This window comes from Oratosquilla oratoria, chromosome 22, assembly GCF_046742065.1.
Source record: "Oratosquilla oratoria isolate Oo_2021 chromosome 22, ASM4674206v1, whole genome shotgun sequence".
NCBI classification, from domain to species: Eukaryota; Metazoa; Arthropoda; class Malacostraca; order Stomatopoda; family Squillidae; genus Oratosquilla; species Oratosquilla oratoria.
This window is the reverse complement of record NC_134798.1, coordinates 45,500,419-45,519,995: the sequence shown is the minus strand read 5'-3', so window position 1 is coordinate 45,519,995 and position 19,577 is coordinate 45,500,419. Positions and strand designations below refer to the sequence as shown.

At 40.6% G+C, this 19,577-nt stretch overlaps 1 protein-coding gene across 4 annotated transcripts in view; it reads left to right on the top strand.

The window, feature by feature from the left end:
• The window catches only part of LOC143037512 (cGMP-dependent protein kinase, isozyme 1-like), a 62,548-nt gene that overhangs the window by 39,279 nt on the left and 3,692 nt on the right, over nucleotides 1–19,577 (top strand). Inside the window, exons 3-9 of one of the 4 annotated variants that reach the window (XM_076205867.1) lie at nucleotides 1–135; nucleotides 2,617–2,719; nucleotides 7,969–8,107; nucleotides 12,479–12,597; nucleotides 15,685–15,901; nucleotides 16,575–16,970; nucleotides 18,202–18,387. The exon at nucleotides 1–135 is cut by the window's left edge and continues 35 nt beyond it. In XM_076205867.1, coding sequence (XP_076061982.1) covers nucleotides 1–135; nucleotides 2,617–2,719; nucleotides 7,969–8,107; nucleotides 12,479–12,597; nucleotides 15,685–15,901; nucleotides 16,575–16,970; nucleotides 18,202–18,387 — 1,295 coding nt within the window. Of the gene's footprint in view, nucleotides 136–2,616; nucleotides 2,768–7,968; nucleotides 8,108–12,478; nucleotides 12,607–15,684; nucleotides 15,902–16,574; nucleotides 16,971–18,201; nucleotides 18,388–19,577 lie in introns of all 4 variants that reach the window. The other 3 variants (XM_076205866.1, XM_076205865.1, XM_076205864.1) reach the window with 3 other exon arrangements.

Here is a 19,577-nt window from a genome sequence, read left to right as displayed (position 1 = left end):
CGCGTGTTCCAGCAGGTCATGATGCGGACTGGACTCAAACGCATGGAAGACAACATCAACTTCCTCTCCTCCGTCCCTCTCCTTCAGAACCTCAACGACGACCACCTGACCAAGATCGCTGACGGACTGGAAGTGGTGAGCTCCTCAGCCTCCCTTACCTTCCGGGTGGCACGGTTCTTTTATTGTATTTCTCTTGCCGTCAGGTGATTTTTATTCGTGTCCGTGACAAACACCTCCTCCTACGAAGGAGTAAATAAATTTCTTTCCCTGGTGGCGCACTTTATCCTGTTTATTCTGGTTGCCGCCGGGGTAATGAAAGAATATGTATTTGTGCATGAAATTGTTCCTTGGTTTCTTTGTTGTCGAGCTTGAATAACGTGAAGATGTTATATGTTAATCGGGAACATGCTAACACTGATTGCAAAGAAAAATTTCCCCCTCTGCTGAATAAAATCGTCTGGCGGCAGCGTTTGGGCTCGAATGTACGTGTCTGAAGCATTTAAAACAGTCACTGAATTTATATGTGTTCTGACTGCCGTCAGGTGATTTTATTCAGATAAGGGATACCCTATCCCATACAGCGAAAGATTTAAGTAAAGCTGGTTTGGGCAACTAGTATCACCCACCTAGCGGCGACAATGTGAACCAACGACAGCAAGGGCGACGGTGGCCCGTTTTCCTTGGTATCATAGAGTAAACGGCCTCTTTGACGTGGCTCTTATAGTTATAAGCAGGATCAGATTCAAGAGTGAGGCTCTGGAAATCTTTTACCAGATGCATTGCCAAGATTGGATAGGGCAATCGTGGGACCTTGGTACAGATTGAGCTGTGTCTGCAGACTTCGCGTAAAACGTGTATATATATATATATATATACATATATATATATATATATATATATATATATATATGTATATGTATATTGTAACGAAAGCAACGCCCTCAGCTCCATGTTTAATGTATAAAGATATGTGAGGACTTGAGAAAGAAGCCAACGCATAAGAAGAACAGGAAGGCTTTGAAGTTGGCTTCGCAAGTGAGTCCTGGGTTACTTGTGTCTTTTATGTTCTCTCTATGTTCGTGTTGTGTTTATGTATATATATATATATATATATATATATATATATGTGTGTGTGTGTGTGTGTGTGTGTGTGTGTGTGTGTTGTCTTTATGTTTTATGTTTTTGGTGTATTTAGAATTTCAATTGTATTTTGTAGAGCAAATTCTGTAGATTGATGAGTCAAATAAATTGGTAAAATGGTCTTTTAATGGGTTGGAATGGGGGGGGGGGGTTGATCCCTTGAAAATTGCGAACAAGGTTTGGGCTCAATATTGGTAATTAATTTCACACATCATTTTTTTTTTCTTTTAATTGGGCGCTTGTAACACACTTCGTCTCCCGCTGAGTAGCAATTAGGATTTTTTTAAATTACTCATGTGTTGACCCTCGTACCTCCATAGAGCTGTTGTGCTTATTAATCGAAGCTTAATCAAAACATTGACCCCTTGACCCCTTAACCTCTTGACTCCTTCACTCCTTAACCCCTTAATCCCTTAACCCCATGACCCCTTAACCCATTAACCCATTGACTCCTTAACCCATTAACCCATTGACCCCTTAACCCCTTGATCCCTTAAACCCGTAACCCCTTAACCCCTTAACCCCTTGACCCTGTAACCCCTTGTCCCCTCAACCCCTTGACCCGTTGTCCCTATTAACCCCTTGTCCCCTTAACCTCTTGACCCCTTTTCCCCTTGACCCCCGGCGCGGTGGTAGAACATACGAATCAAAGAGACTGCAAGAGACCATACGGCCTACTCTAGGCAGTTCCATGTCCATTATCACCTATCTTTTTCTCTTTCGTCGATGTAGCTTTTCAAAGGTAAGTGGAATTACTGAGCTGTACAGTAGTCTTTCAGTTGGTTTAGTTAAAATTTTGTTTAATACCTTATAAATAATTATTGGCCGCTCATTCAGGTTTTTATTACAGAATATGTGTTATCCCAAGGGTTGTGTAGCACCTTCTAAGACAAAGAAAAAAAAAAAAAAAAAAAAAAAAATAAAAAATCATCTGGTACAACTTTCCCAAAGACTTGTTCTTTAATTTGATATTGTCAGTGACTACAAGGACCAAGAGGCCGTTTTCTTTTATTGGTTTGTACACTTACTCAAGGAAAACGGGCCTCCACTGCCCTTGCTGTCGTTGGTTCAAACTGCCGCCGCTAGATGGCCGGTGATGGTCGCGCGCGTCCCGCTCCACACTGGGCCGATTATCGTCAACTGTCTTGAATTTGAACCACTAGAAGAAGACTTCTTTTACAGTAGTCTAGACGTACTTAGGAACATTTCAGCAATGTTCGCATAGGTTTAACATCTCTTAGATCACAATTCAGTGTCTCGGTATATGACATAAATTTAATTTGTCATTTGGAAACTAAAAAAAAAAAAAAAAAAAAAAAAAAAAAAATAGTAACCGAAGTCATTTCTACTCAAACGAACTCTCAACAGTTAACGAAAAACCTGCCTAGTGTGAAGCTGACCTTAATTCACAACCCTCCCCCCCCCCCAACATCTCCCTGACCTCGATGTGGGTACTAACGCTCTTTCATCCGGCAGGACTTCTATGCTCCGGGAGCCTACATCATCCGCCAGGGTACCTCAGGGGACTCATTCTATATCATTCGGTCCGGGAAGGTCCGGGTGACTCAGAGAATCCCTGGTGAGTCCGTCTTGCCGGAATCGGCAACAGTCGCGTGCCGCCGACCAGGTGCGCGGGCAACCCCACGTGGAGGTTTGAGTGTTGCTCCTAGCATAGCTGCATCGTCGTCGCCGTCGTCGTCCTAGCTCGGTTTCACACGACTAATGTTTCGGGATCAAGTTCCCGATTTCTCGGTAGCTTTTTTTCAGCTTTGCTCATGTGAACCGCGTCAGAGCAAAATGGGGGGGAAAGTTGCCGAAAATCGGGAACTTGGTGCCGAAACATTCCTCGTGGGAACCGTGTTTTAGTGTTCTTGGTGTTGCCTTGACCCACGTCACCTTTTCTCTCTTTTCTTCTCTCTTTCTCTCTATTTTTTTTCTCTCGACTATTTCTCATTTCTTCTCTCACTTCAACCTTTCTCTTTCTTCAAGGGAGAATGCGTTCTCCCTGCTCTCTATTTTCTTCTCGACCATTTCTCTCTTTCTCATTTCTTCTCTTGAACCTTTCTCCTTCTTAAAGAGAGCATGCGTTCTCCCTGCCTGGGTCTCCTTTTTTTCTCAAGAAACGCATGTGTGACCTGGAATAAGATCTGTTTGTGTCTTTCAAGAGGAGAAAATGTTCTCCAGCCAATTTGTTTTCTCCCCATGTCTCAAGGAACGCATGCTGGTCACTCTACTCCGTTCAAACGACCTCACGTTGTCGCAACATCTCCCTCAACAATTTCCTTGATTGGCTATTGAGCCGATGGGTCAAGGACAGCAGCCAATTAGACGCAGCTGTGACGAAGATGTTGCCATAATGTGAGGTCTATTGGGAGCAGAGTTGATGGAGTGGACGGTAGTTGACTGCCTCAACATATATATATATATTTATATTTATACATATATATATATATATATATATATATATATATATATATATATATATGTATATATATATATATGTATGTATATATATATATATATACATATTGTATATGTATATATATATGTGTGTATATATATATATATATGTATATATATATGTATATATATATATATATATATATATTTGTATATGTGTATATACAATATAAATCTTCACACACTCCTTCCTGAGTAGCTGACTGTGTCACCTTAAAATCATCGCTCTCAATGTCATAGAAATACAATTCAGCACACCACGTAGTTGTCTCTCAAATGTCTTGTGCATACCTTATCTTTTCTCTGTTTCTCATTGAAAAATAACTTTCTTTTATTTTCGTACGCAATATCTGTCATAGAAGTTAGCTGGGATCAAATCCCTTTGATATTTGTTCTTGAAATGTAATGTTTATATATATATATATATATATATATATATATATATATATATATATATATATATATATATATATGCATGACACTCCGTATTTCGTTTCAAAATGCATTTTTTCATTCTGCTTTCAGTCTCAGCTTCCCACCTCATCTTCCTCTTCCTGCTCCTCTTCCTCCTCTTCCACCTCACCTTCATCTTCTTTTTCATCCTCCTCTTCCTCCTTTTCCTCCTCTTCCTCCTTTTCCTCTTCTTCCTCCTCTTCGTCTTCTTCCTCCTTTTCCTCCTCTACCTCTTTATCTTCCTCTTCCTTCTCTTTCTCCTACTCTTCCTCCTTTTCATCCTCTTCATCCTCCTCCTCTTCCTCTTAGTCTTCCTCCTCTTTCTCCTCTTCATTCTCTTCCTTTTCCTCCTCTTCCTCTTCCTCCTCTTTCTCCTCTCCATTCTTTTCACCCCCCTCCTCCTCTTATTCGTCTCCCACTTCCAATTCCTCTTTTTCCTCCTCTTCCTCCTCTCTCCTCTCCCTCCTTTTCATCCCCCTCCTCCTCTTATTCCTCTTCCTCTTCCTATTCCTCTTTTTCCTCCTCTTCCTCCTCTTTCTCCTCTCCCTCCTTTTCATCCCCCTCCTCCTCTTATTCCTCTCCCTCTTCCTATTCCTCTTTTTCCTCCTCTTCCTCCTCTTTCTCCTCTCCCTCCTTTTCATACCCCTCCTCCTCTTATTCCTCTCCCTCTTCATCTTCCTCCTTTTCCTCTTCCTCCTCCTCCTCCTCCTCCTCCTCCTCCTCCTCCTCCTCCTCCCCCTTTGACATAAATGATACTCCATAGCTCTCGTCTATTACCTCCAGTCATCAAGGTCATTGGCCTCGGCACCTTCTTTGATCTCCAAGGTCACAGGAAGGGTCTCCCACCTCCTCTTCTTCTTCTCCTCCTCCTCCTCCTCCTCCTCCTCCTCCTCTTCCTCCTCTTTCTCCCCCTCTGCACCTGTTGCTTCCAGTTGCATATCTGCTCTTTTGAGATGTTCATCCTATTCAAGGAAATCTCTCTTTTTTCTCTTTCTCTATCTCCCCTTTCTCCTCTCTCTCTTTCTCTTTCACTCTTTATCTTTCTCCCTCTCTCTTTTCCCTCTCTTTCTCTCTCTTTCTCCCTCTCTCTTTCCCCCGTCTCTCTCTCTCTCTCTCTCTCTCTCTCTCTCTCTCTCTCTCTCTCTCTCTCTCTCTCTTTCCCTCTCTCTCTCCCTCTCTCTTTCCCTCTCTTTCTCTCTCTCTTTTTCCCTCTCTCTCTCTCATTTTCTTGACTGTATGTACATATCTCTGGTTTGCATGATATGTGTTTTGATTTGTACTTATGTGGAAAAATGGACGGTACTTGCAGAGAACATATTACAACTCTTTACCTTTTAGATTTTTTTTTTTTTTTTTTTTTTTTTTAGATTTCTTGTCAATATTTTTTCATCGTCGGTCATTGGCTAGAGACCATGGCACCATCTTTATTCACTTATAAAAATCGGTTTAATTTGTTGCCGTTAATTGCTTACCGTCCAAACTTGACTTCGATTTTCTTCCCACACTTAATTTGCACTTTGCCTGAAGAAGCAAAAAAACACGATTTGGATCACGCATGCACGCACACACACACACACACACACACGCGCGCGCGCGGCTCGGTGGCGGATTGGTAAAGCACTGGCCTCACAAGCCGGAGAAACGGGGTTCGATTCCCCGGCCGGGCGGAGATAAGTTGGGTTTGTCTCCTTTCACGTGTAACCCCTGTTCACCTAGCAGTGAGTAGGTACGGGACGTTACTCAAGGAGTTGTGAACTTGCTGTCCCGGTGTGTGGTGTGTGAGTGGTCTCAGACCTACCCAGAGATCGGCCAATAATGAGCTCTGAGCTCACTGCCGTAGGGTGGTGTCTGGCTGTCTCGACAGAGACTGCAGCAGATCCGAGGTGAATACACACACACACACACACACACACACACACACACACACACACACACACACACACACACACACACACACACACACACACACACACACACACACACACAGACACACACACACACAGACACACACACACACACAGACACACACACACACACATTACACATAGATTGGTCTTATATGAGCTCTGAGCTCTCTTCCGGTTGAGTAAAAAATGTCGATCACGAGTCCAACACGTGGTCCAAGACCATGGTGAATCACACACACACGGAAACACACAATTAGGCACAGAGATTGCTGGTAAACTAGGACAGATGTATAGATACGATTAGAACTTAAGTAAAGACGAGAAGCCTATTTCCTAAGAAAGAGATAACAAATAATTTGTCAAATTGATCACACTTATTCGTTATATTTCCATCTGAAAAACTAACCATTACGTACCAACAATCTTTGTCCCAATCTACACACAGAACACACTATCCTGAACGGGCCTTAAATCCCAGCCTCACAAGAACGCACTATCCTGAACGGTCCTTAATTCCCAACCTCACACAGAACTTCAGTGGGTCCTAAACCCAACCTCACACAGAACACAAAGGATTACAAAGGATTACAAAGGCGGATGAGGAAAAAATCATAATAAACAAATGAATAAAAACTATAATAATGTAAATATTAAATGAAATACATAAATAAATGCATAGGTATAGTTAAATAATAAACAAACAGGTAAATAGTAAATAATAATAGATTGACATATAACTAATGATAAATGAGAATCAAGCAAATAATGATAAACAAACAGACAAATGATAACAAAACAAATAAACAAATAATATAAAATAAATGATAATCATTACAGCATCTTGCTTAGGTGTTTATCTAAATGATTCTTAAAGCTTCGAACTGAACTACATTGCACTGCCTTTGCAGGAAGTTTATTCCATTCATTAACTACTCGGTTGGCGAAGTTGTTTCTCCCCACTTCCAAATTAAATCTATTTCTGGACAGTTTGAGACCAGTGTGAAAATTTTGTCACATTTGTCTCTTTAGAATCTTAAAGACCTGTATCAAGTCACCTCTGACTCTACGCTTTTTTAGGGAAAACAGATTCATATGTTTTAGTCGATTTTCGTATATGATCCAATCTTTCAATGTCTTTAATGAGATTCGGTGACCATACGGAGACAGCATATTCCAAATATGGACGAACTAACGATTTATATAGCTTGTTAATGAGTGATAGACTTTTGAAGTCAAAAGATCGCGCAATCAGTCCTAGAATCTTATTTGCTTTCTCAGAGGCTGAAATACACTGCTTGGATGATTTGAGATCGTTACTGATAATTACGTCGAGATCTTTTTCACTATCCACTTTTGTTAACGAATTTCCAAATAACTTGTAATCGTACTTACTGTTATTTTTACCTATGTGCATTGCCTTGCACTTACTTGTGTTAAATTTCATTAGCCACTTTTCAGACCATTGTTGTAATTTATCTAAATCTTCTTGAATATCTAATTGATTTAAATAATCATTTGCCATTCCGCACAGTTTTGTATCATCAGCAAATTTGGAAACAGTAGATTTTAGTCCATGGTCTATATCATTTATATATACTATGAATAGAAGTGGCCCAAGAACGGACCCTAATTCCTAACCTCACACAGAACACACTACACTGAACGGACCTTAATGCCCAACCTTACACATAACATATTACCCTGAACTTCCCCTAATTCCCGGTTTCACACAGAACACACTACCCTGAACGGCCCCTTATCCACCTCAGACAGAACACACTACACTGAACGGCCCTTAAATCCAAACCTCACACAGAACACACTACCCTGAACGGCCCCTAATCCCAGCCTCAGATAGAACACACTACACTGAACGGCCCTTAAATCCAAACCTCACACAGAACGCACTACCCTGAACTTCCCTTAATCCCCAACCTCACACAGAACGCACTACCCTGAACTTCCCTTAATCCTCAAGATGACCCTAACCTGTTGTGCTGTCTCTCAGGCAAGGTGGCCGAGGAGGAGATCCGGATACTGGAGAAGGGGAGCTACTTCGGCGAGCAGGCTCTACTTCGGGAGGAATGCAGAACGGCCAACGTCATCGCCATGGCTCCTGGAGTCGAGTGCCTCACTTTGGACAGAGAGTAAGAAGGAGTTCGCTTCTTTGGGGCGCCAAGCATATGTGTGTGTGCGTGTGTATATTTGCATGCATTTATGTATGTGCAAAGTAGACTACTCGGAAAAAGAAACTAACGAAGCAGAGCGCTTTCGTATATTACATCTTCAGTGCAAAAAGTACGTTTTGCACTGAAGATGTGATATACGAAAGCGCTCTGCTTCGTTAGTTTCTTTTTCCAAGTGGTCTACTTTGCATAAGTGAACACACGTACCCGTGTTCATATTAGCATTTATGTATATGTACATATGTGTTTATGCATGTGTGTGTGTATGTAAGTTTGCATGTATGTGTATATGTAAGTATACAAATGCACATATGTATGCATATTGGTTACGTTGTATGTGCATACATATGTGCATTTGTATACTTACATGTACACATGCAATCAAACGTACATACATACACACACATGCATAAGTACATATATGTATATATACATACATACACACACACACATGGATCCATACATACACATGTGTGCATCATACACACAATATATATGCATACAAGCATACATACATATATACATATATAAATGTACACACAGATAAATGCATACACCGTACACACACGTATATATATGTAAGTCTGTACATACACACACTCAAAAAAGTATCTTCACATACTCAGTACGATACAAACTGACAACAAGGGCAAATCTATTGATAATTATCACGCAGGGATACCAACATTATAATTAACCTAAGGCTACTCATGTTGGTATCCCTGCTTGTGTTTGGCTTGTGGGGCTCCACTTACTTGAATCACGTGATCAGCGCTCGTAAATACAAAGGAGATGCAAACAGCAAGAGACCTATTGGTTCATACGTTGCTGTTGGCGATTAGAAAGGGGAAACCGTTAAGAAGAATGACTTAATTTAAGTGTATGAGATCACGTTGCTGATAAGTTAGGATTGGACTCCATAGAATTGTCTATGCGTTTTATCAAAGTGTCAGTTGTATTTGAAGCTGTAGAATTTGAGCAGGCACAGTAACGCTTCATGAAACACAGGTGGAGTCTAACTCCCTTCACACGTATCGACTTTTCGCCGTGCGCCGTCTACGTGTAAAAGAGTCCATAGACACCCATGGTTGTTTGAGAGCACGACGTCGTGCCGTAGACGGCGCACGGCAAAAAGTCGTTACGTGTGAAAGGAGCCTATGTTTTAAAACACTTCGCACATCGAGACTCCCGAGTTGTTCGGTATGAAACTCGTCGGATTTCACAGTAAAGATACTTTTTTGAGTGTGTGTGTGTGTGTGTGTGTACATACATGCCTATATTAACATGAACATGTGTAATCTTCTGATATTTTTTTTATCAGTAAAGATACTTTTTTGAGCGTGTGCATATACACGTGTCATCGTCTTATACCTTTTATCTTTTATCTTTCTTGGGGATGAGTGGGTAAAGGGTACTTATGTGTGATATTTTGACGCAGCCTGAAGGGATTTCTCCCCGTCTTCTCTTTTTCTGCATGTGGGGACGGAGAGGGGGGGGGTCGCCGATCAAGTGAAGAGGCCTTGCTATGGATGTACTGTGTCTTGCTGCATTGCGTTTGACCCAGGGCGGTGGGCGAGATGCAGGGATGACCCGTCATCCAGGAGGAGTTGAGATGGAAGGGGTGGAAAGGGTTGTGGAGGGGAGTGGAATGGGTGGTAAAAGGTACGTGCCTCTGACTTGGCTACCTCCTTTATAAGGTGGAAAAAGCTCTTGGTACAGTGTATAGATATAGATAGATATCTTGAAGGGCGATTTTTATTTGAGAGGTCAACAAGAGGGAATCTCCCAGTGAGACACCCAAGAACTTAGTTGAAATTCGAAAATGATGAGAAACTCGAAAAATGCAAAACAAAGTCGAAATGATAAACTGCCTCTTCGGCAACTTTAGGGGAAAGTAAAACTGTTTCTGGAAGTTTCGTTCAAAAAGTGAAGACATGCAAGTGTAGTTGAAATTCGAAAATGATGAGAAACTCAAAAAATGCAAAACAAAGTCAGCAACTTTAGGGGAAAGTAAAACTGTTTCTGGAAGTTTCGTTCAAAAAGTGAAGACGTGCAAGTGTTTTTGCAACACAATATTTTTATTATTATTATTGTTATTATTATTATGATTATTATTATTATTATTATTATTATGATTATTATTATCATTATTATTATTATTTTTATTATTATTATTATTATAATTATCATTTTTATTATTATTATTATTATTATTATTGTTATCATTATTATTATTATTATTATAGTTATTACTATTATTATTATGATTATCCTTATTTTTATTTATTTGTTTATTTATTTATTTATTTTTTTTTTTCTTCTGCTCTGCCAGTTTGACTTTTTCGGGCTGTGTTGATTTACTTACCCCGGGCCAGATGTATGACCCTCATTATTGTAGTTTATGACCAAATTTGTAATTAATGCAAAGCTCCCAAAAAGCCGATGAAATATGTAACTCACGTATGTGTTTTTGTGTGCATGTATGTATATGTGCGTGTGTGTTTGGTTATGTGTGTGTGTGGTATGTATATGTGCTTGTGTGTATGTATGTATATGTACGTGTGTGTGTATGTATATGTATGTACGTGTGTGTATGTATGTGTGTGTGTGCGTAGGTGTAGAGGTGTGTGCTTGTATGTATGTGTGTGTATGTGTATGTATAAAATGTATGTATATGTGTGTGTATGTGTATGTATAAAATGTATGTATATGTGTGTGTATGTATGTATGTATGTATGAACGCGTGTATGTGTGTGGGTGTAGAGGTATGTGTATATGTTTGTGTGTAGGTGTGTGTGTATGGGTGTATGTGCATGTGTGTGTGTATATGTGTGTATGTATGTATGTGTGTATATGTGTGGGTGTGGATGTAGAGGTATGTGTATATGATTGTGTGCAGGTGTGTGTGTATGTGCATGTATGTGTGTGTATGTGTGTGGGTGTAGAGGTATGTGTATATGTTTGTGTGCAGGTGTGCGTGTGTGTGTGTGTGTATGTGCATGTATGTGTGTGTATATGTGTGTACGTATGTACGTGTGTGGGTGTAGAGGTATGTGTATTTTTTGTGTACAGGTGTGTGTGTGTGTGTGTGTGTGTGTGTGTGTGTGTGTCTGGTCCTAAATAATTTCATTCTGGCTGGCGCTAGGTATTGATCATAATCACTTGAGTTTTATTCCCCCTTGCTTTCAGTATTGACTAAGAATTTTCCAGACGAGTTTCTAGACTATTTGATATCAATCTAGTGTGAACAACAGTAATAGAATTAGATTTTTTTTTTTTTTTTAAGATCCGGGCTTCACCCGCCCGGGTTACTCCGGGTGTTTGACCTCCAATTTCTTTATGATACCAAAATTCACAGCAAATTTATATAACCGAATGCGGAGCGCTGTTCACAAAACAAAGCTGAGCGCAAGCCATGAGGATCATATAACATCATAACACTGAATTCCTCTCTCTCTCTCTCTCTCTCTCTCTCTCTCTCTCTCTCTCTCTCTCTCTCTCTCTCTCTCTCTCTCTCTCACTCGCTCTCTATCTCTCTTTTCTTCTCTATCTTCCTTTTCTTCTCTCCCTTTTCCTCTCTCCCTTTTCTTCTCTATCTCCCTTTTCTTCTCTCTCCCTCTCTTTTCCTCTCTCCCTCTCTTTTCCTCTCTCCCTCTCTTTTCCTCTCTCCCTCTCTTTTCCTCTCTCCCTCTCTTTTCCTCTTTCTCTCCCTCTCTTTTCCTCTTTCTCTCCCTCTCTTTTCCTCTCTCCCTCTCTTTTCCTCTCTCTCCCTCTCTTTTCCTCTCTCTCTCTCTCTCTCTCTCTCTCTCTCTCTCTCACTCGCTCTCTCTCTCCCTTTTCTTCTCTCTCTCCCTTTTCCTCTCTCCCTTTTCTTCTCTATCTCCCTTTTCTTCTCTCTCTCTCCCTCTCTTTTCCTCTCTCCCTCTCTTTTCCTCTTTCTCTACCTCTCTTTTCCTCTTTCTCTCCCTCTCTTTTCCTCTTTCCCTCTCTTTTCCTCTCTCTCCCTCTCTTATTTCCTCTCTCTCTCCCTCTCTTGTTTCCTCTCTCTCCCTCTCTTGTTTTCTCTCTCTCCCTCTCTTGTTTCCTCTCTCTCTCCCTCTCTTGTTTCCTCTCTCTCTCTCTCTCTCTCTCTCTCTCTCTCTCTCTCTCTCTCTCTCTCTCTCTCTCTCTCTCTCTCTCTCTCTCTCTCTCTCTCTCTCTCTCTCTCTCTCTTCTCTCTCTCTCTCTTCCTCTCTCTCTCTCTCTCTCTCTCTCTCTCTCTCTCTCTCTCTCTCTCTCTCTCTCTCTCTCTCTCTCTATCTCTCTCTATCTCTCTCTCTCTCATCTGTGCAGCTCCTTCATCCAGCTGATCGGCGACCTGTCGGAGCTCCGGGAGAAGGACTACGGGGACGAGAGCCGCGGGGTGACGCGGCCCGTGACGGCGCCGCCCCACAACGTGGACGCCGAGGCAGGTGAGTCAGGTACGTCACACGGTCGCCGCCCCTCGTCCTCCTTCTCCTGAAGGAGGGAAGAGGTGCTCCTCCTCGATGTTACCTGTGTGTCGTGACCTTGCTGTTGTTCTTTGTCTAGCCTGGTGCATGTGTCCTCCTTCTCCAAGGAGGAGGAAGTCGATGTATGGAGACGAGAGCTTAAGAAAAAATATATATTAATCAATTAAAAAGAATATAGATGAAATAAAGATAATGATAAAAATGGTAATGATAATAATGACGATAATAAAACAATGATGATATTGATAAAATGATAACAAAAATAGTAAAAATATTAATAAGAGTAGTAACAATAATAATAAATAATTATCAATGATAACAATATTGATAATATTGATAACAATAACGGCAATAATAATAGTGATAATAATGATGAGAATTGATAATAATAATTACAATAATAGTAATAATAATAATAATAATGATGACGAAATAATGATAATAGTAATAATAATAATAATAATAATTAATAATAATAATAATAATGATAATAATAATATTAGTAATAATAATAATACATACATACATATATACATATACCAAGGCTCTTTCCCCCTTACAAGGGGGGTAGCCAAAAAGAAAAACGCATAAAATCATTCCCACCCATTCCATCCCTGAATACACTCCACACCCCTCCACCCTCCCTCCCATCTTAGCACCTCCTGAATGACGGGTCATCCCTGCACCTTGTCCACTGCCCTGGGTCAGAAGCAGTGTCGCAAGACACAGCACATCCACAGCAAGGCCGCTTCATTAAATCGGCGACCCTCCTCTCTTTCCCCCCCATTGCATAAAATGAGAGGACGGCGAGAAATCCCTTCGGGCTGCGTCAAATTTTGCTCACACATACTACCTCACCCCCCATCCACCCGCCCATTCCACCTCATGCTATCACAATAATAATAATAATAATAAAGATGGCGTCTTCCATGCTCTCGTCTTCATCACTAAGACCTGTTATCATAATGATGATTATCTTGTGCATGTCCCGTGATCGCGCTGGCCCCCCTTGCCTTCCCTGCCGGGTGGCACTTTGCCCCCCTGTCTTCAGGCGATTTTATTCGCCTCGTGGGTGGCAGCGAGGGGGGGAGGGCCTTGTCCTTAGTGCCAGAAATGAGATGTTGTCATGTTTATGAGATGCTGTTTGTGACATGTATCAAAGTACTTATAAAACTTGCTCGTCATTATCTCTTCATTTTCTCTTATCTATTTATCTATTTATTCAACTGAATTCATCATTTCATTCAGTTGATTAATAGATTAGTTAATTTGTTTATCACTCTATTTGTTTATGAATTTTATCTTATTCTATGTATTCATTCATTTACATATTTAGTTTTATTAAATTATTTGATTAGTTAATCAGTTGATCTATTTACCTATTTCTTTATCTATGTCATGTCCCTTATTCTATCAATTTATTAGTTATTTTATTTATCTTTTTTATTTATCTATTTATTTATTTACTTATTTTTTAATTTTATTTACCTATACATTTATTAATTTATTCATTAATTTATTTATTTATTTATTTATTCTTCAGAGAGAGAAATGTTTCGCTGTCGCATGCGGTATATCAGAATGAAGTAGTTGCAGAAAAGTAAATGAATAGATAGATAGAAAAATGTGACCTAAATATTTACATTAAGGTTACATGTATTCACATATGGATATGTATATATGCATATAAACATATACGGTATGTGTATATGTATATATATATATATATATATATATATATATATATATATGTGTGTGTATATATATATATATATATACATATATATATATATATATATAATGTATATATATATATATGTATACATATATATATATATAATGTATGTATGTATGTATATTCATATTTTAAAAGTACGATTCGTCGAACGTTTTTATGTTTATGATATAAGTGAAATAATAATAATGATTATTGTCTTGAGTTTTATTGGCTTAAAACCTGCTTCCCCACAACAGCCGGCAGCGATCCCCGGGCCCTCCCATAGATCTCTCACTGTTGTCCGTGTTGTGTGAGTGTAGGTCTATTTCTATGCCACCGACTGAAAGCGGTAGTAGGAGGAGGAGGAGAGCAGTCGCCGGTTGTTAGTTCTCCATGTGCTTAAAGGTGGAGGAAGTACAGTTGAAGTTGGCTGAGAGATCTTGGGCCCAGACTGGAGACCGATTGTCAACCTCTCGGGGTTGCACTTGTAAATGGGGTGAAGGTGTTGATGAGTTCTGAAAATTGCCTGCAAGGAGATTATTCTCTCTGATGTAATTCATCTTAAATATATACATTCAGGTATTCCTCCCATTATATATATATATATATATATATATATATGTATAAATATATAATACATATATGTATATATATATATATATATATATATATATATATATAAGCATCAGTGGTCGAGCGGAGTAAGGCTGCAGTCATGGGGGCCTCTTGTCATGTACAGCGCAGGTTCGAGTCCTTGCGCGATGGTCATAAAATTATCTGATATATATATATATATATATATATATATATATATATATATATATATATATATATATATATATATATATATATATATATATATATATATATATGTACAACACTGAATGGGTCCCATTGATTAGAGATACATTTTAACAACCACGGTGCACTTTAATTCTAAACCATCAAGGCCGACATGCAGAAATTGAAATGTGGTACTGCCAAGGACACGAACACCAGCATCCTCATGACAAGTGCGGTAGTGACTTACCAACTAGGCTATCTCTCTTGGTAGCCTAGTTGGTAAGTCACTACCGCACTTGTCATGAGGATGGTGTTCGAGTCCTTGGCAGTACCACATTTCAATTTCTGCATGTCTTCCTTTGATGGCTTAGAATTAAAGTGAATTGTGGTTGTTAGAATTTATATATATACATACATACATACATACATATATATATATATATATATATATATACATATATATATGTATATATATACATATGAATATATATATATGTTTATTTATTTATTTATTTCCTGTTAATATACTTCGCTGCGCCCTCCTACAGAGTACTCCCACATCCGCCTGGACGACGTCGACGTGATCGCCACCTTGGGCGTGGGAGGCTTCGGCCGGGTCGAACTCGTCCAGTACGCCAACGACAAGACCCTCTCCTTCGCGCTCAAGTGCCTGAAGAAGCAGCACATCGTTGAGACGCAGCAGCAGGAGCATATCTTCTCCGAGAAGAAGATCATGATGAGCGTGCGAAGTCCGTTCATCGCTAGGTAGGTCCTGTCCTGGTTAGGGCGTCGTTACTTGCGGCGAAAGTTGAGGGGATGGCGGTTCGAATCATGCCACCGGCGAAATTGAACCAAGGACATGGTTTATTAAATTCCATGCTACAAAGTCCTCTGCAAGAGTCACCGTCTTAGCCTTCCGATGGGAGGAGTATGTGACATTGAACCATATAATTTACTTATTTATTTTTATTTATTTACTTATTTTTGGGTGGGGTGGGGATGTAGAGCAAGTTGAAGTAAACAAAAATTGTCCGTTTTCTTTATAAATCCCTTCGAAGTCGACATGACGTCATGTCGCGTTCTTCAGACTTTCTGTAACGATATGACGTCATGTCGCATTCAGACTTTTTGTTAAAATATGACGTCATCAAATCTGGAATATTTACCCGATATATATATATATATATATATATATATATATATATATATATATATATATATATATTGAACACCTAAATTCATCAAGTGATGTCACTCATAGGAAACGCATCTCTACCACAAATTACATTTCTTAGCTTTCAAAAAATAATAAATACAATTCAGAACATCCTTTGAAAAGTTTGATACTGAAGTGCCGTTTATTTTCTTAAAGTACAAATTATCTAAATAGGTTTATTTAACATACTTTACCCGACCTGACCTCTCCCGGCTTCCCCAGGTTATACAAGACCTTCCGGGACAGCAAGTACGTGTATATGCTGATGGAGGCTTGCCTGGGCGGCGAGGTCTGGACCATCCTCCGTGACCGCGGGTGGTTCGACGACGGCACCGCGCGGTTCTACACGGCCTGCGTGGTCGAAGCCCTCGAGTACCTTCACTCCAAGAACATCATCTACCGGGACCTCAAGCCGGAGAACCTCCTCCTCGACACGACGGGCTACGTCAAGCTCGTCGACTTCGGCTTCAGCAAGAAGCTCGGCGCTAGCAGCAAGACCTGGACCTTCTGCGGGACGCCGGAGTATGTGGCGCCGGAGATTATCCTCAACAAGGGCCACGACCGGGCCGTGGACTACTGGTCCATAGGCATCCTCATGTATGAACTCCTCACCGGAACGTAAGTACCGGATCCGGAGGTACTGGGGGCATAGGTGGTGGTTGTAGTAGGAGGAGGAGAAGAAGAAGAAGAAGAAGAAGGAGGAGGAGGAGGAGGAGGAGGAGGAGGAGGAGAAGAAGAAGGAGGAGGAGGAGGAGGAGGTACGGGTGGCACAGGTAGTGGGTGGAGGAGGAGGAAGAGAAGGAGGAGGGAGGAGGAGGTACGAGTGGCACAGGTAGTTGCTGGAGGAGGAGGAGGAGGAGGAGAGGGTACGGGTGGTGGCTGGAGGAGGTTGAGGATGAGAGGGTAGGGGTGGCACAGGTAGTGGCTGGAGGAGGAGAAGGAGGAGTGGGTACGGGTGGCACTCGCTGGAACTCGGAATTAATTTGAAAGAATGTGTTGAGTGGTTGTAACCATTTCCTGCTGTGCGTGCCGAGTGGACGGCTGTTTTCGATCTCGATCCTCACCACAAGGGCCCCGAGTTCGAGTCCAATAGCCTCCGGTGACAAGTGTCAGATGGCTCTCGTGAATAAAAGGCAAAGGTGAAACAAGTCTGCTTCATACCGCGTTGAGCGAGTTGATGTCGGGGAATGTACAGGATAAGTTCCGAGACAATCTTTTTAGATATCCGTCGTGGCGCGATCGTTAGCATTCTTGTCTTGTAAGAACACGACATAAAGTCAAGAGTTCGAGTCCCAGTGGTAGAATTGTTATATATATATATATATATATATATATATATATATATATATATATATATATATATATATATATATACATATGAGAAAAATAATGTAACACATTGGTAAAATCAAACTTATAACTCACTAACAGAAAATAAGATGAGAAATAGAAGATTCTGTATATTTCGACCACTTTCTGTGGTCCTTTTATCTTATTTTCCAATAGTGGGTTATAAATTTAGTACATATATATATATATATATATATATATATATATATATATATATATATATACATATGTGTGTGTGTGTGTGTGTGTGTGTGTGTGTATTCACCTAGTCGTATTTTACGGGAAGGGAGCCATGCTCGTGGTGTCCCGTCTTCATATCTAGTTTTATCTAGACTGGTGTGTGTGTGTGTGTGTGTTTGGGTTCTAAAAGTCTTAATCCAACTCTGTACCACAGCCACACTGACCTCCCTCAATCATGACCCGTATCTCTCGCGTTCCAGGTCAACCACAGACCTTCCTCGTATGACCTCCCCTTTGACCCGTGTCCCTCTCGTTGCAGGCCGCCCTTCACGGCGTCCGACCCGATGAAGACGTACAACATTATCCTGAAGGGGATCGACATGGTGGACTTCCCCACGCACGTGACCCGGAACGCCATGTCCCTGATCAAGAGGTTGTGTAGGGAAACTCCCGCCGAACGTCTCGGCTCCCAGAAGGCCGGGATTCAGGACATCAAAAAACACAAGTAAGTTGTCGAACGGGAGATCGCTGGCCGAGCAAGTTAAGGCGTCGCTGCTTGCGGCGAAGGGGGTGGTGGTTCGAAACCTGCCACCGGCGAAGTTAATCCAAGGGGATGGATCATTAGATTCCTTGCTACTGAAGTCCTCTGTGAGAGGTATCGTTCTAGCCTCCCGATAGTGGGAATTTGTGACGTTAACCCATATCATCATCAAGTTGTCGAAGTGGAAGAAAACGCTGATAAATGCGTCCGAAGAGGAACCTTTTGAGAACGAAGACTTGGGTCCCGGTGCAAAGAACCTGTCGCTTGGTGAAGACCTGAAGAGCTCGTTGGGGCTCTGTGAAGTCGTTTGTAAAGCTAAAGCTACGGTTACACTACTCAACGGAATGGTTGGATTCCAACGATTCGGTTGGAGAATTTAGTTTAACCTTAGTTTAAAGTTACGGTTACACTAACCAAATCCTCCAACCTTGGACGAAATCCAAATGAATCATTGGAATCCAACAGTTCCGTTGTCTAGTGTAACCGTAGATTTATGGGGGAAACGTCAAAGGATGAGCCAAGACCTCTATCTCACCAGCATCTTTCCTCTGGTAGATAAGTATTAGATGTAGAAAACAATCCGTATATGAAAATAAATAGATAAATAAAGGAATAATGAAAATAAAAGAATAAATAAGTAGATAACTATATGAATAAGTAAATAAATAAACAAATAAAAATAAATTAGTAAAAAAAATTGTAAAATATTTTTGGAAAATTTTCTTTAAAACTCACGGTGCTTCCGTAAGTATTCTAAGATTTACAAAATATTGTCTGAAATCATAGAACATATCTAGAATGATAACGTATTGTAACTTTGCATATATCCACAAAATATATTTATAACTCATTGTCATTTGCCGCAGCAGTAACCCATAAGGCCTTTCGCTAAACCTGGCGAACGCTTCCTACCATCTATAAAATCTAACCTTAATCTAGCAAAGTACCTCAATGAAGTTAGTCAACTTCTAGTTTCTAAATGTAGCAAGCGTTCGCCTGGCGAAGGGCGGGTTAAGAGTAAGGCCCTAAAGACCATCCAGAATCCTCCTCCTTCTTCTTCTCCTCCTCCTCCTCCTCCTCCTCCTCCTCCTCCTCCTCCTCCTCCTCCTCCTCCTCCTCCTCCTCCTCCTCCTCCTATTTCTTCTCCTCCTACT